This window comes from Salmo trutta, chromosome 40 (assembly GCF_901001165.1).
Source record: "Salmo trutta chromosome 40, fSalTru1.1, whole genome shotgun sequence".
NCBI lineage: Eukaryota > Metazoa > Chordata > Actinopteri > Salmoniformes > Salmonidae > Salmo > Salmo trutta.
The window spans coordinates 7015134-7039856 of record NC_042996.1 but is presented as its reverse complement, the minus strand read 5'-3'; the positions used below and the strand labels follow the sequence as shown (position 1 = coordinate 7039856).

The window sequence follows — 24723 nt, the reverse complement described above, 5'->3', positions numbered from 1 at the left end:
AAAAAGTTGTGCAACGAAAATTACTTTCTGTTGGACAAATTCAAATGGGTCCCTGTTTGTTTCTGTTTTCCTCTGTGTGGTTCCTAGTGAATACACCCCGGGTTACTTTTTGTGAGTGTTACATTGTTAATTAAGTTGTTGCATCATTGTTAATTAAGTTGTTGCATCATTGGTACTATGTTTTAAATTGTAGAGCATTTTCTGTACTGCATGTTGCTGCCTAGTTTTGAGCTTTACGTATCTTAGTCAACAGAATAGTACACATGATCTGTAACGTTGCTGATTCAGGTTTTATAGTTAATGCGTTGAATTGTTTTGAAATGCACTTTGTTGAAAAACTGTATTAAATACAGTACAATAAGACTTTCATTAAACATCATTGGAAGTTCCAGTTCTCATTTGAGCAACCACTGGACATATAGATATGCATGAAATATACAATATTCAAACACTATACAGAAGGGTATAATCATGAGAAGTGATCCTAAATGAACAGAAAGGGCACTTATCTGATAGAGTAGCCGGAAGTGACGTTTACAGTAAGTAGCAAGCTAGCTTAGCAAAGAAGTCAACCAGAAATTTAGACTGGAAGAGATGGAGGCTGTGTATCACTGCCATCACTGACAGCTGTTTTCCAATTTAAACAGTACTTGGAATCATAAAACCACTGACATTCCCTTCGTGACACAGGTAAGCATGATATAGTTTGATTCAGACCCAGAAACGCAACACGGCATTTCAACAAACGTCAAAAGTGACGTCTCTCATTAACTAGCTTCCTACCTAGCCTACTGCTATGCGATAGCTAACTAGCTATCCATTCCAGGTTATGCGGCTAGCTGACTGGGTAGCCACATTAACAAAAACCGGTTAAACAAACAGGACAGGTATTGGTTTCGCCAATACGTTAGCTAGCGGGAAGATAATCGTAGCAAGCTCTAACCCTGTCACACAACCGCGTTCCTTCCGCAATTGCTGAACTGGCCGTCGGCAGGCTCACTGGTATGGATAGCCTATCCTAGAAGCCAGCTAACGTTAACTAGCTGCTTGTGTTTGTTCAGCTACCCTACCTGAGTCACGTGATCTGGCTACTTAGTTAACAACACAGACGGTGAGGTGACAAGGGGAAAGTCTCTGTGATTGGCACATTCACATTTCCAGTGGGAAATAAATTCAACCAATTGTAACAAGTAGCTAAATTGATTCCACTTTTATGATCATAAGGTCCATAGTGGAGTGTTAAATGTAGCCTAACTTATACAATATCCAGAGAGAGAGATACTTTGGATATATCATATTCCAACATTGCATTGCATTTTGCTTAGGATATACAGTAGCTTGGTCTCCAAGCTTGCAGACATATTTTGGTCTAATTCATACATTCATTCAACTCTATTTCAATATCTGTCATCAATGTGAGGATCTCAATAGCACAGTAAGGCGAGATTCTGGAAATTGAAATACTCTTTATTGAAATGACACGACTGCATTCAGGAATAGTATTGTGTAAATCTTTTCACAGCAGACAGACAGAGTTTGACACTTTTTAGGCAAGCTCAATCTTGATTCAGGATGTCTCTGCTGTAACCAAGAAGCTTGATCTTGACATCTAGCCACTTAGATAGCAAGTTAGAAAACAAAATGCATAGCTGGAGCCCTGAGCTGGGTATCATTTATTTGATACGTCTTACATTTCTTGTAGTTATATTTAACTTCTAGTTAGTTATAAGCAGTGGCGTAGCCCTAGTCCACACATTTAGTATGGGACAGAATTTTCAGTTTGTTGTTATGGCAACAGATGTGTGAATCATTGCTTTTTTCTAGTGTGTGTTCCACAGTTTTTTTGGACATGATGGATTAGGCAGTAATGAGAGACAGAAAGTTAGTCACACACACAGTGGGGAAGAAGCTGATGGTAATGGGTTTTATGGACCGGTTGGTTTCCTCCCTGCTCAAGATTAAAGCCCTTGGTTCTGTCCACGTACAGCAGTGTCCACTGACTCAATTATGGCTGTTGGCAACAACATCAGCACCAAGCCCAGGTCATGAAGAGAGCAATGACGTTATACCCTGCTTGCAGGAGACCGACTCGGACAGATAGAGGCTTCAGACAGTGACTCAATAAGGTTTATAAATAAACATGGGGTCAATGGCTTCCTCACTAGTCTGTTTGGCATGCGAACCCACATCTCCAGTATTCGTCCCAAATGGCACCCTATTCCCTATATAGTGCACTACTTTTGTCCAGGGCCTAGTACACTAAATGGGGAATAGGGTGCCATTTGAGACGCAAGCCCACTGCTTGATATGCTAATAGGATATTATGTCTGAATGTGTTCATTCACTCTGATTCTATTGTTGCCGTGCCGGGGTTTGGACAGCGCTTGACGGGGTTTGTCAGACGCGAGTGCAGACAATGCATACTAATAATACAGAGATATTGACTCCTGTTCGGATCTGTCTCTTTCACTTCTAAGTCACTGTGATTTAGGAGATTTGTTGGGATTTGTGTTTGTGTAATCACAGTCGCCGTGTGTGTGTGTGTGTGTGTGTGTGGGTGTGTGTGGGGGGGGGCACACGTCAGAGACATTGATAGCTCTGTCTACAGCCATCACAGGACACTTTAATGTAGAGGTCGAGCGATTAATCGGAATGGCCGATTTCAAGTTTTCATAACAATCGGTATTTTTGCCCACCGATTTTTTTTTTTTTTTTTTTAATGTTTTTTTTTTACACCTTTATTTAACGAGGCAAGTCAGATTAAGAACACATTCTTATTTTCAATGACGGCCTAGGAACGGGGGTTAACTGCCTTGTTCAGGGGGGATTAGGGGATTCGTTTTTGCAACCTTCTGGTTACTAGTCCAACGCTCTAACCATCTGCCTTACATTGCACTCCACGAGGAGCCTGCATGGCAGGCTGACTACCTGTTACGCGAGGGCAGCAAGAAGCTAAGGTAAGTTGCTAGCTAGCATTAAACTTATCTTATAAAAAAACTATCAATCTTAACATAATCACTAGTTAACTACACATGGTTGATGATATTACTAGTTTATCTAACGTGTCCTGCGTTGCATATAATCGATGCGGTGCATGTTAATTTCTCAGCGAATCACAGCCTACTTCCACAAACGGGTGATGATTTATCAAGCGCATTTGCGAGAAAAGCACTGTCGTTGCACCAATGTACCTAACCATAAACATCAATGCCTTTCTTTAAAATCAGTACACAAGTATATATTTTTAAACCTGCATATTTAGTTAATATTGCCTGCTAACATGAAATTGTCACAGCTCTTGCGTTCATTGCCTGGCTCGTTGTGAACTAATTTGCCAGAATGTTACATAATTATGACATACCATTGAAGGTTGTGCAATGTAACAGGAATATTTTGACTTAGGGATGCCACCCGTTAGATAAAAATACGGACCGGTTCCGTATTTCACTGAAAGAAAAAACTTTTGTTTTCGAGATGATAGTTTCTAGATTCGACCATATTAATGACCAAAGGCTCGTATTTCTGTGTTATTATGTTATAATTAAGTCTATGATTTGATAGAGCAGTCTGACTGAGCGGTGGTAGGCCGCAACAGGCTCGTAAGCATTCATTCAAACAGCACTTTCTTGTGTTTTGCCAGCAGCTCTTCGCAATGCATTGAGCTGTTTATGACTTCAAGCCTGTCAACTCCCAAGATTAGGCTGGTGTAACCGATGTGAAATGGCTAGCTAGTTAGCGGATGCGCGCTAATAGCCTTTCAAACATCACTCGCTCTGAGACTTGGAGTAGTTGTTCCCCTTGCTCGACATGGGTAACGCTGCTTCGAGGGTGGCTGTTGTCGATGTGTTCCTGGTTCGAGCCCAGGTAGGAGCGAGGAGAGGGACGGAAGCTATACAGTTACACTGGCAATACTATAGTGCCTATAAGAACATCCAATAGTCAAAGGTATATGAAATACAAATTGTATAGAGAGAAATAGTCCTATAATTCCTATAATAACTACAACCTAAAACTTCTTACCTGGGAATATTGAAGACTCATGTTAAAAGGAACCACCAGCTTTCATATGTTCCCATGTTCTGAGCAAGGCACATAAACGTTAGCTTTCTTACATGGCACATATTGCACTTTTACTTTCTTTTCCAACACTTTGTTTTTGCATTATTTAAACCAAATTGAACATGTTTCATTATTTATTTCAGGCTAAATTGATTTTATTTATGTATTATATTAAGTTAAAATAAGTGTTCATTCAGTATTGTTGTAATTGTCATTATTACAAATGAGCAAAATTAATCGGTATCGGCTTTCGTGGTCCTCAAATAATCGGCATCGGCGTTGAAAAATCATAATCGGTCGACCTCTACTTTAATGTGCAACATTTTGTGATTTTGCTCTCCGTGGCAAGCTGTCAGTGTGTATTGCTAATAGACTAGGTTTTTTCCCCATACGAAAGGGGTGTGTGTGTGTGTGTGTGTGTTTTCAGCATTTTTTTCCTCAGTATACCATATAGTTGTACCCTCTGTGACCTCTTTGTCTCTCTTCTTCCCCAGGGGTCAAAGGTCAGGCTGAGTCACCATGGAGTCCATGCTGAACAAGCTCAAGAGCACTGTCACCAAGGTGACGGCCGACATGACCAGCGCCGTCATGGGCAACCCGGTGACGCGGGAATTTGAAGTGGGCCGCCACATCGCCAGCGGCGGGCCCGGCATGTGCTGGAGGATCTACAACGGAACCAAGAAGTCAACCAAACAGGTGAGGCTGCCTGGGGGCTTAATGGACCGTTCTATACTTAACTAGAACAATGTCTCCCAACCCAGTCCTTGGGCAGCCTGAGAACATACACATTTGTTTTCCACAATTTGTTCAAAGGATAGATGGGACTCATTTTGCCATCGCCAACTGACACAAACTGTCAGTGGTTGTCCTGATGCAGAAGGTAATTCCTGTTTTATTGTTTGTTCTTCCAGGAGGTGGCTGTGTTTGTGTTTGATAAGAAGATGGTGGATAAGTATCAGAAGTTTGACAAGGACCAGATCATTGAGTCTCTGAAGAGAGGTGTGCAGCAGCTCACCAGACTGCGTCACCCTCGTCTGCTCACTGTCCAGCACCCACTGGAGGAGTCGAGGTGGGTTAACCTGTTGGGGCTAGGGGGCAGTATTTTCACGGCCGGATAAAAAAACATACCCGATTTAAACTGGTTACTACTCTTGCCCAGAAACGAGAATATGCATATAATTAGTAGATTTGGATAGAAAACACTCTAAAGTTTCTAAAACTGTTTGAATGGTGTCTGTGAGTATAACAGAACTCATATGGCAGGCCAAAACCTGAGAAGATTCTATACAGGAAGTGCCCTGTCTGACAATTTGTTGTCCTTCTGTTGCATCTCTATCGAAAATACAGCATCTGTGCTGTAACGTGACACTTTCTAAGGCTTCCATTGGCTCTCTAAAGCCGCCAGAAAGTGGAATGGGGTGTCTGCTCTCTCTGGGCAAAGTACAGCAGCAGAATTTGTAAGTGTTCATCCTGGGCACAGTGAGACATAGATGCGCATTCACGAGAGTTCTCCATTTTTTCATTTCAGCCTTTGAATGAATACAACGTTGCCCGGTTGGAATATTATCGCTATTTTATGAGAAAAATAGCATAAAAATTGATTTTAAACAGCGTTTGACATGCTTCTAAGTACGGTAATGGAATATTTTGACATTTGTTGTCACGAAATGCGCTCGCGCGTTACCCTTCGGATAGTGACCTGAACGCACAAACAAAACGGAGGTATTTGGATATAACACTGGATTATTTGGAACCAAAACAACATTTGTTGTTGAAGTAGAAGTCCTGGGAGTGCAATTCTGACGAAGAACAGCAAAGGTAATCCAATTTTTCTAATAGTAATTCTGAGTTTAGTTAGCCCCAAACTTGGTGGGTGTCAAATTAGCTAGCCTGTGATGGTCGAGCTATGTACTCAGAATATTGCAAAATGTGCTTTCGCCGAAAAGCTATTTTAAAATCTGACATAGCGTTTGCATAAAGGAGTTCTGTATCTATAATTCTTAAAATAATTGTTATGTATTTTGTCAACGTTTATTGTGATTAATTTAGTAAATTCACCGGAAGTTTTCGGTGGGTATGCTAGTTCTGAACATCACATGCTAATGTAAAAAGCAGTTTTTTGATATAAATATGAACTTGATTGAACAAAACATGCATGTATTGTATAACATAATGTCCTAGGAGTGTCATCTGATGAAGATCATCAAAGGTTAGTGCTGCATTTAGCTGTGGTTTTGGTTTTTGTGACATATATGCTTGCTTTGAAAATGGCTGTGTGATTATTTTTGGCAGGGTACTCTCCTGACATAATCTAATGTTTTGCTTTCGCTGTAAAGCCTTTTTGAAATCGGACAATGTGGTTAGATTAACGAGAGTCTTGTCTTTAAAATGGTGTAAAATAGTCATGTTTGAGATATTCAAGTTATAGCATTTTTGAGGTATTTGTATTTCGCGCCACGCGATTCCACTGGCTGTTGACTAGGGTGGGATGCAAATGTCCCACTGGCCCAGAGAGGTTAAGTCTGCTTCCCAGTCCAAACAGTTTGCACGTATATTCTGACTACATTTTGTGACATTTTTGTTTGTTTTGGTGTTCTGCAGGATTCTTTTGGGGCTGTTCGAGTTGAAGTTTTACGCCCCTTCGTCTGTGATTGGTCAACAGTAGGGATTCTTCAATTAAGTGTTTGTAGTCATTCAACGACTGACTAATCGTTTTCATGCAAATTCTTTCACTTGAGAAATACTCCTCCAAACATCTTGGTTAGATGTAAAATTGCGAGACTAAGACCTCCTCTGCAATAATGTCAAAATGATAATTAAAGACCTCTTGAGTTATTGTATATTAATTCAGACTATTTTAAGGATGTGTACTAGCTGCTATGGCGTCTCAAGAGGGACAAACAGTAATATTGCCACTTTTCTAGTTTTTCAAGTGAGGGTATTTTAAGGGAGTATGTGAGCACAGATCTTCACTTTGCCTAGCTGAGTTCTGCTAGGAGCCTTTACACACAGACACACACGCGTAACACACACACACACGTCATGCATACACACAAGGAAGTCATGCATACACACCCATGCAAAAAAATGGACACATACACACGACAGATGACGCATACACACATGCTGCAAGATATGATGAAAAGTTTCAGGCCTAGCTCTACAGACTTGACACTGAATAATACATACACCTGCCAGAGGAAGTGGAACAAGAGATTCTCTCACTCTCTCACTCTCTCTCACTCTCTCACTCTCTCACTCTCTCACTCACTCTCTCACTCTCTCACTCTCTCACTCTCTCACTCTCTCACTCTCTCACTCACTCACTCTCTCACTCTCTCACTCTCTCACTCTCTCACTCACTCACTCACTCACTCACTCACTCACTCACTCTCAAATTCAAGCTGCTTTATTGGCATGAAAAACATTGTCAATATTGCCAAAGCAACAATTTTTACAATATACATTGTAATACAATTATAAACAATAACAAATAATAATATAAAATGGCAGTAAATAATAATACAAAATTAAATATAAAAATAATAACAATAAAATGGTAGTAAAATAATAGTAGAATGTAATAAATATAAAAATGGAAAATGAATCTATAACTAACTTATAACTAAATAACGGTCATCTTCACCATTACATCAGTACTACAACTACTATCGTCATTACTACTTCTCCTACCACCACCATCACTAAACTGCTATCATTACCACCCATACCAATACTATTTGGAATGATAAACAACAATAATAATAGTAATAACAATAATAGTAATAATAAGTAAGTTACTATTTACTATGCAGATGTTATTATTCAGTGTCCCTCAGGATATGGCAGGCAAATACATATTTGGCTGCAAGAGGAGCCATTGCTCCTTCGCCCATGAGTATTTTTAGTTTTTCTTCTAGTTCAAATTTGGAATGAATGTAGTTATTTTCTTTGTGAGGAATATTTCTCACAGTAAAGGAGAAAGTGCATCTCTGTCTCTACCTCCCCTGTCGTGCAGTGACCACATACACGCTCCTCTTTGAGTAGCCATGTCTTTTTATGTCTGCCGGTTTCTATTGCCAATCGGTGGTCACTCAGCCTGTACTTGGTAAGGATCTGTCTCTGCTTCGTATCTCTGACAGAGTAGAGATAATCAGCCAATTCATATTCTCTGTTTAGGGTCAGATAGCAATTTAGTCGGCTTTGGGATTTTGTTTCGTTTTTCCAATGTTGTAAATATGACATTGGTTCGTGATTTTGTTTATTTGAATTCTTTCTTTTGAAGCAGTGCTGGTGTCAGCTTGGTTGGTGAGGTCCAACACCAGCTGACTGAGAGGACTCATTTCTGGGCTCAGCTCTTGGGTTTGAAGTGCTTTAAATTGCAGACTTGAATTTGGGCTTGAATTTAGATGTAGCCAAAATTTGAATGATCTTTTCTGTATTTTCATTATTACTGGAAAGCGGCCCAATTCTGCCCTACATGCATTAGTTGGTGTATTTCTCTGGACTTGTAGGATTTTCCGACAGAATTCTGCATGTAGGGCTTCAATTGGATGTTTGTCCCACATTTTAAAGTCCAGTTTATTGAGTGGCCCCCAAACCTCACTTCCGTAAAGAGCTATTGGTAGGATTACACTGTCAAATATTTTGGTCCAAATTCTAATTGGGATGTTGATTTTGAATAATATAATTTTTATTGCATACAATGCTCTGCAGGCTTTTTCTTTGAGTGCGTTCACTGCCATATTAAAGTTTCCCGATGCAGATATGGTCAGACCAAGGTAGGTGTAATTTTTAGTGTGTTCAATGATGGTGTTGTTCAGGGTGAATTTATATTTGTGTTTCTGACATCTGGTTTTCTTTTGGAAAATCATGATTTTCGTTTTTTGGAAATTTACTGCCAGGGCCCAATTATGGCAATATTGCTCAAGAATATTAATGTTCTGTTGAAGACCTTCTTTGGTTGGTGATAAAAGTACCAAGTCATCAGCATATAGCAGGTATTTCACCTCTGTGTCAAATAGTGTGAGTACTGGGGCTGGAGAATGGTCCAACATGTCTTCTAATTCATTGATATAAATGTTGAAAAGGTTTGAACTCAAACTGCAGCCTCGTCTCACACCTCGACATTGTGAAAATAATTCTGTTCTTTGGTTTTTGATTTTTATTGCACATTTGTTTTCTGTGTACATACATTTTATTAAGTCATACACCTTACCACCAAGCCCACTTTGGAGAATTTTGTAGAATAGCCCTTCATGCCAAATAGAATCAAATGCTTTTTTAAAGTCAATAAAGCAAGCACGTGTGGACGTGTTTATTAATTAGTGTGTGTAAGGTGTATATATGGTCAGTAGTGCGATGGTTAGGGAGAAAGCCAATTTGACATTTACTTATTACATTTTTTTCTTGAAGAAAGGTTTGAATTCAAAATGCTACAGAAAACCTTTCCCAAGTTACTGTTTACGCAAATTCCCCTGTAATTATTGGGGTCTGATTTGTCTCCACTTTTGTGGATAGAGGAGATGAGCCCCTGGTTCCAGACATCAGGGAAGCAGCCAGAAGTTAAAACCATGTTGAAAAATTTAAGCACAGCATTTTGCAACTCAGGTGTGCTGTTTTTCAGCATTTCATTTCTGATGTTGTCTAGACCACAAACCTTCTTTGATTTAATATATTTGAGCTTTTCATTTAGTTCTTGTTGGGTTATTGGGAAATCTAATGGGTTTTGGTTGTTTTTAATGACTGATTCAAGGATGTTCAATTTTTCTTTAATTTCTAATTGGTTCTGTTGTAAGTCTTTTTGTGGGATGTTTTTGTATAGATTATCAAAATAAGTTTTCCAAATTCCTACATCTTGTATGGCTAATTCTTGTGGCTTTGTTGTGCTTAAATTGTTCCACATGTCCCAGAACTGATTTTGGTCAATTGCGTTTACAATTTCATCCAGTGTCTTGTTGGTATAATTCAATTTCTTGCGTTTCAGTGTTTGTTTATACTGTTTCAGAGTTTCAAAGTATTCATATAGTAGCTCTGGGTTGTTTTGCTGCTTATGTTTTTCGTTTGACATTTGTCTTAGGTGTTTTCTAATTGTTTTACATTCATTATCAAACCATTTATCAGAAATGTTTTTTGTTTCTGATGCATTTCTTTGTTTTTTTTTTTCAAATTTGCTTTCGATGCTGCTTTTTGGAATATGCAGTTGATGTTTTGAGTAGCCGAATTGACACCATCTTTATTGTTTTGGTATTGTGAGTTATTGAAAAACTGTATAGAGTTCATCATTTCATTTACTGTCAACGTTTCAATGAATCTCTCTGCACTGTTTGGAGCCCATCTGTATGATTGGTTTATGTTGTATAGTTTATTGGGCTGTTTTTTTGAATGAGTATTGCCGGTTAATTTCTTCAGAAACACGTTGATCTGACTGTGATCTAACAATGGTGTCTGTGGTCTGACAGTGAATGCACTAATGGAGGAGGGGTCAATGTCAGTGATGGCATAATCGACTACACTTGTCCCAAGAGCTGAGCAGTAAGTAAACTGACCTAAAGAGTCCCCTCTGATTCTGCCATTAAGCATGTACAGGCCTAAGGCTCGACAGAGGTTCACTAACTCCTTCCCATTTTTGTTCAGTATTTGGTCAGGACTGTTTCTATTATTTATAATAGGGCTACTGTACAAGGAGGGGTGTCCAAATATGTGGTGGTTACCTCCCGCATCAGTATAGTCAGGCTCAGAACCTGTTCTTGCATTGAAATCTCCACAAAGAAGCACTTTACCCTCTGCCTGAAATGTAATGATTTCTGTGTGGAGATTGTCAAAAAACTGATCATCATAATATGGTGAATCTGAAGGAGGAGCATAAGCTGCACATATGTATACATCATTGTCACAGTAAATTGTACCTTTTGTTAAGTTTTAGCCAAATGTGACTGGTACCTTTTTTCATTTCATTCAGTGCTAAGTCCTGCTTATGCCAAATGATGATTCCACCTGAGTCTCGGCCCGTTTAACATTTTTATGTTTGATTGATGGTAGTAAACTTTCTCTATAGCCTGAGGGACACTGAGTATCTATGTCTCCATGACACCATGTTTCCAGTAGGATTATGATGTCCTGTCCCTTGATGTTTTTAATTAATTCTGGATTTGTTGTTTTATAACCAAAATGTGAAGAGTATAGGCCTTGGATATTCCAAGAGCTGATAGTTAATGATCTCATTTATAATACGTGATATTCACTGGTTTGAGTAAAGTACATTGAAAAAAAACATCTAAATAACATACAAACATACATACATGCGTGCGTGCGTACATACATACATGCATACATACATAACTACACTGCTCAAAAAAATAAAGGGAACACTTAAACAACACAATGTAACTCCAAGTCAATCACACTTCTGTGAAATCAAACTGTCCACTTAGGAAGCAACACTGATTGACAATACATTTCACATGCTCTTGTGCAAATGGAATAGACAACAGGTGGAAATTATAGGCAATTAGCAAGACACCCCCAATAAAGGAGTGGTTCTGCAGGTGGGGACCACAGACCACTTCTCAGTTCCTATGCTTCCTGGCTGATGTTTTGGTCACTTTTGAATGCTGGCGGTGCTTTCACTCTAGTGGTAGCATGAGACGGAGTCTACAACCCACACAAGTGGCTCAGGTAGTGCAGCTCATCCAGGATGGCACATCAATGCGAGCTGTGGCAAGAAGGTTTTCTGTGTCTGTCAGCGTAGTGTCCAGAGCATGGAGGCACTACCAGGAGACAGGCCAGTACATCAGGAGACGTGGAGGAGGCCGTAGGAGGGCAACAACCCAGCAGCAGGACCGCTACCTCCGCCTTTGTGCAAGGAGGAGCAGGAGAAGCACTGCCAGAGCCCTGCAAAATGACCTCCAGCAGGCCACAAATGTGCATGTGTCTGCTCAAATGGTCAGAAACAGACTCCATGAGGGTGGTATGAGGGCCCGACGTCCACAGGTGGGGGTTGTGCTTACAGCCCAACACCGTGCAGGACGTTTGGCATTTGCCAGAGAACACCAAGATTGGCAAATTCGCCACTGGCGCCCTGTGCTCTTCACAGATGAAAGCAGGTTCACACTGAGCACGTGACAGACGTGACAGAGTCTGGAGATGCCGTGGAGAACGTTCTGCTGCCTGCAACATCCTCCAGCATGACCGGTTTGGCGGTGGGTCAGTCATGGTGTGTGTTGGCATTTCTTTGGGGGCCGCACAGCCCTCCATGTGCTTGCCAGAGGTAGCCTGACTGCCATTAGGTACCGAGATGAGATCCTCAGACCCCTTGTGAGACCATATGCTGGTGCGGTTGGCCCTGGGTTCCTCCTAATGCAAGACAATGCTAGACCTCATGTGGCTGGAGTGTGTCAGCAGTTCCTGCAAGAGGAAGGCATTGATGTTATGGACTGGCCCGCCCGTTCCCCAGACCTGAATCCAATTGAGCACATCTGGGACATCATGTCTCGCTCCATCCACCAACGCCACGTTGCACCACAGACTGTCCAGGAGTTGGCGGATGCTTTAGTCCAGGTCTGGGAGGAGATCCCTCAGGAGACCATCCGCCACCTCATCAGGAGCATGCCCAGGCGTTGCAGGGAGGTCATACAGGCACGTGGAGGCCACACACACTACTGAGCCTCATTTTGACTTGTTTTAAGGACATTACATCAAAGTTGGATCAGCCTGTAGTGTGGTTTTCCACTTTAATTTTGAGTGTGACTCCAAATCCAGACCTCTATGGGTTGATAAATTGGATTTCCATTGATTATTTTTGTGTGATTTTGTTGTCAGCACATTCAACTATGTAAAGAAAAAAGTATTTAATAAGATTATTTCTTTCATTCAGATCTAGGATGTGTTGTTTAAGTGTTCCCTTTATTTTTTTGAGCAGTATATAATACCGGTGCCAATAAAATTAAGAATAGTTGTAAAGAAATAAGTAAGAATGGAATAAGATTGCACAAAAAATAAGTACAATGCAATCTGCAACCGTGTGTGTGAGAATTAAAGGGTCTGTCTAGCTGTCTCTTTTCTCTCTCTCCTCTCTCCTCTCTCCTCTCTCTCTCCCCTCTCTCTCTCTCCCCTCTCTCTCAATTCAAAGGGCTTTGTTGGCATGCTCACTGAGTCTGTACATTGTCAAAGCTTTCCTTATGTTTGGGTCTGTTACAGTGGTCAGTTTTTCTGCCACTGTGTACTCTCTGTTTAGGGACAAATAGCATTATAGTTTGCTCTGTTATTTTGTTAATTCTTTCCAATGGTTTCTCATGATTTGGTTGGGTCTAATTGTGTTGCTGTGGGGTCTGTTTGTGTTTGTGAACAGAGCCCCAGGACCAACTTCCTTAGGGGGGACTCTTCTCCAGGTTCATCTCTCTGTAGATGATGGCTTTTTCATGGAAGGTTTAGGAATTGCTTCATTTTAGGTGGTTGTAGAATTGAGTGGCTCTTTTCTGGATTTTGATAAGTAGAGGGTATCGGCCTAATTCTGTTCTGCATGCATTATTTGGTGTTTTACGTTGTACACAGAGGATATTTTTGCAGAATTCTGCATGCAGAGTCTAAATTTGGTGTTTGTCCCATTTTGTGAATTTTTGGTTTGTGAGCGGACCCCAGACCTCACAACCATAAAGGGCATAAATGGGTTCTATAACTGATTCATGTATTTTTAGCCAGATCCTAATTGGTATCTCTCACACTACCTCTCTCACTTGCTCTCTCACACACACACTATCTCTCTTTCCTTCTCTCTCTCACACACACACACTACCTCTTTCCTTCTCTCTCTCACACACACACACTACCTCTCTCACACACACACACACACTACCTCTCTCTCTCTCACACTACCTCTTTTCTTCTCTCTCACACACACACACACTACCTCTTTCTCTACCTTTTTTATTACTCAAACCTTCCTTTAGTTCACCATCATCCCCCTTCTCTTTTGTTCTTTATCTTACTGCTCCTCTTCTGTCATTTTTAACACACTCCTTCTTTCTTCATCGTTGTTTGTAATAATTGACACGGTTGTTTCCTCTCTCCCTCCATCCTTCAGGGACTGCCTGGCATTCTGTACAGAGCCAGTGTTTGCCAGTCTGTCCAATGTGCTGGGTCAGTGGGACAACCTGCCCAGCCCCGTGCCCACAGACATCAAGGACTACAAGCTGTACGACGTGGAGACCAAGTATGGCCTGTTGCAGGTGAGACCCAATACACACACATGCAATCGTGCACATACACACACACACACACACACACACACACAGTCTGAAATGAACACACACTCTTGTTGCTATGTATATTGCTTGGCAGATGTATGTTTCAAACCCAATTGAACTAACCACACCTCCTCTTTCTGTTTATTAAATTGTGTCCCAGGTATATTTTTGGGGATAATTGATTAGATTGTACTCCCCTGCCAAGTCACACAGCTATTTAAAGGGGCAATCTGCGATTGCTACATAAATTTTTTTTTTAAACTTATAAATCAATTATATCTACCCATTGATTCTTGAAGAATATAACTTACTGTATAAATGCCTCATGAGCTTAGTTCAACTGTCGTACCCCATCAGAACCAAAAGCTTGTTTTACAAATTTGTTTGTTATTGTAAACAAACACTAGCTTTAAAACATGGTTAAAACTATAATGTTGATGTAATGGATGGTCAGTTCTTGCATCCATAGCTCCGTCTAGGAATTTGGGAGTGGTAAACATTTTCCAGCCCCACCCTTCGGCTTTTTACCAAAACATTGGCGGAGTTGCGCTTTGTTATTGTTTGAACTGCAGATTGCCCCTTGAAGGAGGAATGCTGTGAAATGCCAATGCTACATAATTGTTCTGTTGAGAAAAAACCTCCGTCAAGTACAGCTTGAATGTGTGTGTTATGGCGTGAATGTATTTTTTTTTGCACGTCTTCTAAAATGCCTGGGACACGTGAGATGAGATGAAGTAATCAGACTGTACTTTACTGATCCCCAAGTCTTTAGTTAATATCACAGATTGTCTTTCTGTTTCTCTGCTCACTGTCTTACCTCTCCTATCTTTATCTGCTTCATGCCTCTTTCTTTTCCTTTGTCTTTTTCACTTTCTTTCTACTTTGTTATATCCTCTCATCTCTCTCTCTTCTCCCTCCTTCTTTCTCCCCCTCCTTCACATGTCCCTCCCTCAGATCTCGGAGGGCTTGTCATTCCTACACAGCGGGGTGAAGATGGTCCATGGGAACCTGTGTCTGGAGAACGTCATCCTCAACAAGAGCGGAGCCTGGAAGATCATGGGCTTTGACTTCAGCATCTCCTCCACCAACCCCTCCGATGCCGAGGTGAGACGCTCAGCGCATCTGCCTGTGTGTGTGTGTGTGTGTGTGTGTGTGTGCACCTGTATGTATCTCTTCCTCTGTGTGTATCTGTATATATCCTTACATACCTGTCTCCACCTCCCTCCCTCCTTCCCTCAGCCCAAGTATTCCTGTAAGGAGTGGGAGCCCAACCTGCCGCCGCTCTGCCTGCCCAACCCAGAGTATCTGGCCCCCGAGTACATCCTGTCAGTGAGCTGCGACGCCGCCTCGGACATGTACTCGCTGGGCGTGGTGATGCACGCCGTCTTCAACGAGGGCAAGTCCGTGTTCCAGGTCAACAAGCACGACATCTTCAAGAGCTTCAGCCGACAGCTGGACCAGGTGAGGGGGCGGGGAGTGAGATGAAGGCTTGATGGCCAAAACATGTCCACGTGATTGCTAATTAAAAAAATCTACATCAAAGTTGTGAGTGCTGGTCCTCTTCATAAAGTTAGAGTTCTCTGGAGCGACAGCACCCAAGGACCTCATTCAGGCAGCAGACCTCAGGTAGAATGCATCACATCTTATTTAGCATTTTGGGGAGAAAAGGACAAAGAGATATTAATGCCAAAGTGCACTGGAATATTTGTAATGCTTCATTGATTCCATACTTTTTGAATTGGTAGATCTCTCTCTCGTCTCTCCCCCCGTCTGTCCATAGCTCAGTAGACTGAGCCCCACCATGTTGAATAAGATTCCTGAGGAGGTGAGGGAGCACGTCAAGATGCTGCTGAGTGTCACGCCCAACGTCCGGCCTGACGCTGACCAGATGACCAAGGTCAGATCACCCCCCCCCCCCCCCCCCGTGTCACCAACTATGACCTTATGTCACTAATACAACAGGATACACAATACTTTTTACATATTAAAACAGGCTCACCAAGTTAGCTAACGGATAAATATTTAGAAATACCTTTTAGATTTTCTGATTCATTAATAAAGCTAAACTTGAATATGTGTCGTCGGTTGAAGGCCCGTTTCAAGATGGTCTTCCTAAAAAAGTTATTTCAGAGAATTTAAGCAAGATGATGTCATTGATCCTGCTTCATGACAGACCAGCCAGTTCAGTTGAATCATCCCTTCTCTGTGTCTGGGTGCTTCAGATCCCCTTCTTTGATGACGTGGGGGCGGTGACGCTGGCCTACTTTGACTCCCTCTTCCAGAGGGACAACCTGCAGAAGTCCCAGTTCTACAAAAACCTGCCCAAGGTCTTGCCCAAGCTACCCAAGGTTAGTGTTCACTGTGTGTGTGTTGCTCTTACAGCTCATTTTAGTGTCCTAGCTGTACATTCCTGCAGTAGAATGCTTCATGCTCAGTGGACAGGTAGTTTGGAACGTGGTCTTCAATAATCCAGTCAAATTGGGATTGGCCATTTTGCAAATATGTGCTGAAAGGTGACTTAATACAAATGATTCTGATTAAAGCCACTATTCCTAACCCCTTTGTGTCCTGTCTCTTCCTCTCCACCAGAGAGTGGTGGTGTATCGTATCCTCCCAGCCCTCACCTCAGAGTTCCTGAACCCAGACATGGTGCCGTTCGTCCTGCCCAACGTGCTGCTGATCGCAGAGGAGTGTACCAAGGACGAGTACGTCAGACTCATCCTGCCGGACCTCAGCCCTGTGTTCAAGCAGCAGGAGCCTGTCCAGGTACACACACACACACACACACACAGGCTGGAAAGGACACACACACACAGTGTATCCCCATACCCAGTTTCCAGGCCTACCTTCTATGTTTGCTTGATGTGTGTTACAGGGATGGCATGGTTAGATAACAGACTAGAGGATGCTGTACGCTTTATCTGGTGACAGGGCTGTATGTATCATACTGTTTCTCTCTCTTCTCCTTTCCACGCCTTCAGGCAAGCAATATGGTGAGTGGTCTTTGCTAAGCGTAGTTGCTAAGACAGTGTGTGTGTGACACTCTAATGCTTAAAAAAAGAGCTCACTTTATTCCTAGTTTCATTTCACTGGTAGTTACCCATCTCTCTCTTTTTATCTGTCACTCTCCCATCATTAAGCCTGGATGAACTGCGTTTAACCCTCTGTGTCTCTCAGATCCTGCTGATCTTCCTGCAAAAGATGGACCTGCTGCTGACCAAGACCCCACCGGAGGACATTAAGAACAGCGTTCTGCCCATGGTCTACAGAGCCCTGGAGGCCCCCTCCATCCAGATACAGGTACCAGGGACAAGCACATCATGAGTTTACAAAGTGTTTATTCCACCGGCAGAAAGAGAACTGCAATACTAATGAAATTAGGATTGAGGTTAAAGTTAGGTTTAGTTTGAGTGTGATTTAAGGTAAGTGTAAATTAGCATACTGTCATCCGTTGCCATACATATTCTGCCCGTTAAAAATACACTGCCTTGATTTAATGCGTAATTTGTTGGCCAGGTACTGTACATTGTAAAAGACAGACATCTCTGTTTACCTATCCAAATGAGTCAGTGATGTAGTGAAGGAAGTAAAGTGTAGGAGGATAACTGCAGCGTTAACGTCTAAACACTGATTGTGGTACAAGTTGCCCCTAACCACAGCTCTAGAATCCCATTGCCTGTCCCCAAATCCTAAACTAACCATTGGGAGGATAAGAAAAACCTGACCCTGGACCAGTGGTTAGCAGCACATTCAACCAACTCTGTAAAGCTCACATGGGAACCTCCATAGAGATTCTATAATACGCCTGACCAAGACAGACAATATTTTGCCGTTGCTATGATCCCAATGTCCATTCGAGAGTTCTAGGCTTTATGTGATTCTATGGAAACCCCTGCCGTTAAGTCATCAGCAATGCTGTGCCATATATTTGTGTGCCCCCCCCAGGAGCTGTGTTTGAACATAATCCCTACCTTCGCCAACCTGATTGAGTATCCCTCCATGAAGAACGCACTCATCCCCCGCATCAAGTCTGCCTGTCTACAGACCTCCTCACTTGCAGTCAGTCTCTCGCTTTCATTTGACTCTCTCTCTGTCTGTCTCTGTCTGTCTCTGTCTGTCTCTCTGTTGATCAAATGCACACGGTTGTTTTTGACTGACCATTGATTGACAGGTGACAGTGTGTGCGTATGTTTGACCTGTGTGTGTAGGTGAGGGTGAACTCCCTGGTGTGCCTGGGGAAGATTCTGGAGTACCTGGACAAATGGTACGTCATTGACGAGATCCTTCCCTTCCTGCAACAGATCCCCTCCAGAGAACCAGCTGTACTCATGGGGGTTCTAGGTAACAGAACATCTAGAACGTCTTAGAATCTAGATGATAGTCCTAGGAATAGTTAGCTTTTTTTCAAACAAAGAAAATCTCAACAGAAAATGATTAGTACTGTTAGAGTTATCTTATTTTAGAATCCCCTAGGATAAAATGAATCAACTCACCTAGGATGAAATGAGTCAACTCTCCGAGGATGAAATGAGTCAACTCTCCCAGGATGAAATGAGTCAACTCTCCCAGGATGAAATGAGTCAACTCTCCCAGGATACAATGAATCAACTCTCCCAGGATACAATGAATCAACTCTCCCAGGATACAATGAATCAACTCTCCCAGGATACAATGAATCAACTCTCCCAGGATACAATGAATCAACTCTCCCAGGATACAATGAATCAACTCTCCCAGGATACAATGAATCAACTCTCCCAGGATACAATGAATCAACTCTCCCAGGATACAATGAATCAACTCTCCCAGGATACAATGAATCAACTCTCCCAGGATACAATGAATCAACTCACTTAAGATGAAATCAGTCAATTCACTTAGGATAAAATGAGTCGACAACTCACCTAGGATGAAATGACAAATTGAAATAGGCTAACACTTAAAAACATGATCTATCGCTTTAACAGTATTGCTGCATTGTCTGTTGATTGTTGTGGTTCTGATTTATTGTGGAATGGTTGTTTCCTCCCATAGGGATCTACAAGTGTACCTTCTCCCATAAGAAACTGGGCATCCCCAAAGAGCACCTAGCTGCCAAGAGTCTGCCTCACCTAGTCTCGCTCAGTATAGACAACAACCTCAACCTCAACCAGGTAGGTAGATGCGCACACACAGACACACAGACACACACACACACACACACAGACATACAGACACAGAGGTTGTATTCCCACCCTATCTCTGTGTGTTTCAGTTTAACTCCTTCATGGCTGTGATCAAAGACATGCTGACTCGTATGGAGGCAGAACACAAGACCAAACTGGAGCAGCTACACAGCATGCAGGAACAACAGAGGTATCACCAAATCACTCTCTCCCTCCTGTCTTCCTCTGACGTTGTAATGTCAGGTGCACCAGTACAATGAGGATGAATCCATAATGTTTTACTAAAAATAACAAGGTAGAACAAAAACACATGAGATATAAGAACAACACGATAAAGTAAGTACGCATACTATATACAGGGTCAGTTCCAGTAGGGATACTGGGTCGATAGAGGTAGATATGTATAGGGGTAAGGTTACTATATACAGGGTCAGTTCCAGTAGGGATACTGGGTCGATAGAGGTAGATATGTATAGGGGTAAGGTTACTATATACAAAATCAGTTCCAGTAGGGATACTGGGTCGATAGAGGTAGATATGTATAGGGGTAAGGTTACTATATACAGGGTCAGTTCCAGTAGGGATACTGGATCTATAGAGGTAGATATGTATAGGGGTAAGGTTACTATATACAGGGTCAGTTCCAGTAGGGATACTGGATCTATAGAGGTAGATATGTATAGGGGTAAGGTTACTATATACAGGGTCAGTTCAAGTAGGGATACTGGATCTATAGAGGTAGATATGTATAGGGGTAAGGTTACTATATACAGGGTCAGTTCCAGTAGGGATACTGGATCTATAGAGGTAGATATGTATAGGTTTGTGTATGTGTGTTGGAGTGTCAGTGTGGGTAGGGTGTAGAGCCCTGTGAGTGTGCATAGAGATGGTCAGACATTTGTATTTTATTCTCTATGCACACTCACAGGGCTCTACACACTTTATGTTTTAGACTTCTGTTCTTTCTGTATTTGCTATCTTCCCTACTTCTCCTTTTATTGGTCAACAATGACTCAGGAAAGATGTGATGCAAGTTAATGTTCAGAATCTGATTAGAAAGATGAGGGTTGAGTCATATTTGATTGTTTGTGCGAGCCAAATTCCCCTGAATGAAATAGTTTGAGCTATTCTGTCTGTCCTCAGGAGTATGAATATTAATACCAGTCAGACCAACCAATCGGAAGAGACGAAGCGCACCCCCAGCCCTGGCAACCAGGTGAGAGGTCATTTCCTTGACAACGAGGGGAGAGGCGTTTGCCCGGATGAGGCAAATGCATGAAGGATTGATTTAATGGAGGCTTGATGTATGTGATTTCATACACTTATAAGGTTGAATGTATAATAAAAATGCATGTTGGCATGGGTTAGTGTTATGGCTTATTGAAACCATTGTCTTTTTCCAGATTGATGATGTCTTTGGAGGGAGTTCTGGGAGTGCAGGGGTTAATGGGAAAGCGAACGGAAACTCGGCATCAGCTCCCCAACTCAACAGAGTACGTACTCTGCATCTTATTCAGTAGGCACAGACCGGAGCAAACGTATTGCACTGGAAGTCTGTTAACGTTCCTGTTAAATTAGCTTGCGTGGTGCATGTTCTGTTTGACTCTCTTTTTGTGATTGAACGTTACCAAACCCATCTTATCTATCCTAACCTTGTATAGCTGCTAGTGTATATTTCAGGGATAAGGGGTTATTATTAATGTTTTCTGTTCTTTCTCCCTTATCCCCCCTCTCTGTCCCTCTCCTCCTCTGTCCCTCTCCTCCTCTCTCTCTCTCTCCCTCTCTCTCTATAGATGTCTCTGACTCTGGAGGAGAAGCAGCGGTTAGCCAAGGAGCAGGAACAGGCAGCCAAACTAAGAAACCAGCCAGCACTAGCCCCCCAGAGTATCAAACCATCTACTCCTTCTGCCCAGGTAGTAGACATACACACTCATACTCATGTGAAAATGTATAGTTTCTTACTTGGTAGCCATCCATGGTTACACGTTTTGATCTCCTCATATAGAACAATCACAATATATCTGTATAATTTATTAGTTTGATGTTTAGAGTGATGTAATCTACTTTAGTTTCCACTTCAAACCTGCCACCTATTTGTCATTGAGATGATAAGCTGATTTGACCTGATGTGTTTGGCAGGCCAAGGACCTGACCAGCTGCCTGCTGAACAATATGACATCCCTGGGCAGCCTGTCCCTCACCTCTCCCCCCAGACCAGGCCTCATCCAGGGCAGCACCATCTCAGCCTACCCCTCCACCACCCCCATGGGCTCTATGGTCAGCAACGGCTACAACCCAACCATGGGCTTCCAGACAGGGGGGCTGGGCATGCGGCCCCCCGGCCCCGGCCTCTACGGAGGGATGGCTACCACCACCAGCACCCCTAACTTTGGTGCCCTGACCCACAACCAAGGGAGCACCAACACCCCTGACATGTCTGCCTTGGACTCCTTGTTCACTTCCAACAAGCCCAAAGTCAGCCTCAACCAAATGGCTCCTCCCAAGCCCACCCCTGGGACCACCGCCACCCCCTGGCTTAATCAGTTTGGTTCAGCCCAGCCCAGTCAGACTGCCCCGATGCAGGGCTCGCCATTAGCCATGGGAGGGGGGACCAGCGGGTTCGGGATGCAGGCCAACCCTTTCTTCAGCCCGCAGAACTTCTCTCAGCCCACAGCCGCTCCCGGAATGAACGCGAGTGGTGGGCTCAGACACAGTTCGTCCGTCAACAACGACCTGAAAGACCTCTTTGGCTGAAAACAACTTTCCCCTCTTTTAATGACGACAGACTGATGAAAGGGGAGTTGGACTTTTGAACTGCAAACAAGAAGAAAGAAAAATCCACTTTTTGGACCGACTGTGAAAATGATGATGAATCCACTTGATATTTGTTGCTTTTTGTATTTTAATCTTCTGTGGTTTGGGTTGCAGTGTGGTTCTTCTAAGCTCCCATCGGATTGAACACTGAAGACTCAGCTTTTCAATCTGCACACGGATTCCAAACCTTCTTGACTAGAGAGAGAGGGAAAAAGACTCGCGTTGTGATCTGCTCTCAGTAATGTTTGTGGGGGTTTCATATCGTTTCTTACCTGAGACACTTTGGGGTGAAAGGTTTATTCTAGAATGCATATCTTCTCCATAATCCCTGTTCTATGTGCTAGGATGAGCAGTGGCATGGAGACCAGTCTTTCTCAGTCCATTCCTTTTCAGCCCAGTGCTAACACACGTTATTCATGCTGCCCACCTCAGCAGCCTGCTATATCATATCAACGTGGTTCTTTTTAGGGGTCCTGTTGCTTTGAGGACGACAATCCAGAAGAGCTGTAGAATCGCCGGCTAAACCGCACGGGCGGAAAGGCCAAGTCTCCATGGAAACGGTCTCGCAGTAACACCCCACTCCATTTGGGGATTTTTAGTACCTATGCTTTCTGTTCTCTGCCTAGAAGGAGATGATGGATAAGGATTCAACAGTGATGTCATAAGTGTCAAGATTCTTACAGTATAAATGAATCCAAAGGAAACTGGATGGAAGTGGAAATCTAATCGAAGTTTATTGGTTGCGTACACAGTTTAGCAGATGTTATAGTGGGTGCGGTGAAATGTTACTAGCACTTCTGCAGTCTCTACATCTGACCTAAAGAAAAGGGTATTTTCTGAGCAGAAATCCAATTCAACGAACAGTTTGAAAAGGGAGGGGTTGATTGTGTTTAGGTTATAAGTCTGGTTAGGGATTGTTATCCACGCAGAATCCTGTGCGTGCTGTGAGGGTGACGTTACATACAGCTACCTTCTTAATTGAAGTAACTCACCTGCATATGTACTGAATGGTTTTCTGTAAGTGAGTGATTGGTCGATATATACTGGGAATTGTGAATGAATGTGAAGTAGTATACACAAATGGGTGCATATTGAAATGTCAGCACAATCATCATTCATTGAGTTAGTTTGCCCGGTGTCTGGTAACTTTAGCCCTGTGTGTTCCTGTTTTGTAATACCCCCTCTGACTTCATCAATGTGTTCCCTTCCATCATGTTACTGACCTGACCAAGCTGGGACACCACAAATGATTGTGATCCTGTTGAAATGTAGTGAATTTAGTAATGAATTATTTTATTCCATGAATCAAACCAGGCTGCTTTCAACAAAGCAAGCAGTCCATGCATTTTAAGTTAATCGTTGGACATATCAAATGTACTATCAAATGCAGTTTTTTTTATATATATATATATATATATGAGTTGAGCACTTTTTCATTAAAGGGGACCTGTCCTAAATTGTTGATAAATAAATCTATTTCAAATGGAAGAGCTCTTAAAGGGGCCCTTGGATTGTTGTGGTCTTGTGATGATGAATGAAAGGCCTTAGAGGAGCGCTGTGTGCAGTAATAATCCTTGGGGGTGGAACTAAGTCTGGGACTGCATCTCAATAGTCAAAAGTAGCCTCCTTTCCTCGTCCCCTTTGCGTATCTCCTTCCCTTCATCTGCACTCATCTGAAATCCCAGGATAGGTGAAAGCCCTATGGGCCAAATGGGACAGGAGTGTCATCTCACCTATCCACCTGTTGCAGACTAGTGCAGGTGAAGGAAGGAGAGGAGAAAAGGACGCCATTGTAGACTTTTGAGACCAACCCCTTTGTGTGAATCCTCACTGAATGCTGTTTGCAGACTGGGGGATGTAGGTTTTGTTAGTTAACTGAACACATGCTAATTTATATTCACAGGTCTTTGTTGGATTAAAATTAATAATTATTCCTACTGTAAACCATGACTAGGTGAGCTGGCATTGAGCTGGCACAATGATAATGTTATGGGCCAGTGTATAACAAAAAGGTGGGCCTTCTGGGTTGTAAACCTCTCTCTATTGGACACAAGTGATGGAGGTCTGTCCTGATTGGGCAAAGACCTCTCTGATGTCCATCTTTCACGAAAGGTAGCTGCAATGTTCATGTGATTGTAACTATGACGACGGAAGCCTTTTTGAGGGCGAGAACTGGATTGCATTTCCTGTCATTGTGACTCGTGCGTTTGGACGCGAGGACAAAAAACGAAAGCCTATTCTTCTACAAGTGTTCTGATCCTTTGTATACTACTGCTGTCATATGTGTTGTGTGGCCTCTACGAACTATGTATTGTGTGGTGTTGTCGGAGGTAATTCAATGAAAATCTGTACATATATATGAAAATACACAATCTAATATTCTCTATGATGTCTGTGTATTTGAGTCTGAGCCAGAGATTTGAAAAGTAACTTTGAGTTCT

General features: G+C 42.3%; 1 protein-coding gene across 2 annotated transcripts; it reads left to right on the top strand.

Moving 5' to 3' along the window:
- Positions 1–535: 535 nt before the first annotated feature.
- On the top strand, positions 536–24666 carry LOC115180400 (SCY1-like protein 2). Of its 2 annotated transcripts, XM_029742454.1 has the most exons (19): positions 536–690; positions 4554–4755; positions 4971–5128; positions 14141–14285; positions 15258–15407; positions 15543–15764; positions 16084–16200; positions 16526–16651; positions 16893–17069; positions 17285–17296; positions 17481–17603; positions 18249–18362; positions 18512–18644; positions 19338–19456; positions 19558–19658; positions 20612–20684; positions 20872–20961; positions 21262–21381; positions 21608–24666. In XM_029742454.1, exons 2-19 carry the CDS (start codon positions 4579–4581, stop codon positions 22220–22222), a joined length of 2772 nt encoding a protein of 923 aa, XP_029598314.1. In that variant the 5' UTR covers positions 536–690; positions 4554–4578; the 3' UTR covers positions 22223–24666. The 2 variants fall into 2 exon arrangements, with proteins under 2 accessions (XP_029598314.1, XP_029598315.1); XM_029742455.1 differs by lacking the exon at positions 17285–17296 and having other exon boundaries at positions 539–690.
- The last annotated feature ends 57 nt before the right edge of the window (positions 24667–24723 follow it).

Bases quoted from the DNA above. Each gene is read 5' to 3' on its own strand.
- LOC115180400 (XM_029742454.1), top strand. From the start codon at position 4,579: ATGGAGTCCATGCTGAACAAGCTCAAGAGCACTGTCACCAAGGTGACG. The intron at 4,756-4,970 runs GTGAGGCTGCCT...TTGTTCTTCCAG, and splicing joins CCAAGAAGTCAACCAAACAG to GAGGTGGCTGTGTTTGTGTT. The intron at 17,604-18,248 runs GTACCAGGGACA...TGCCCCCCCCAG, and splicing joins CCCCCTCCATCCAGATACAG to GAGCTGTGTTTGAACATAAT.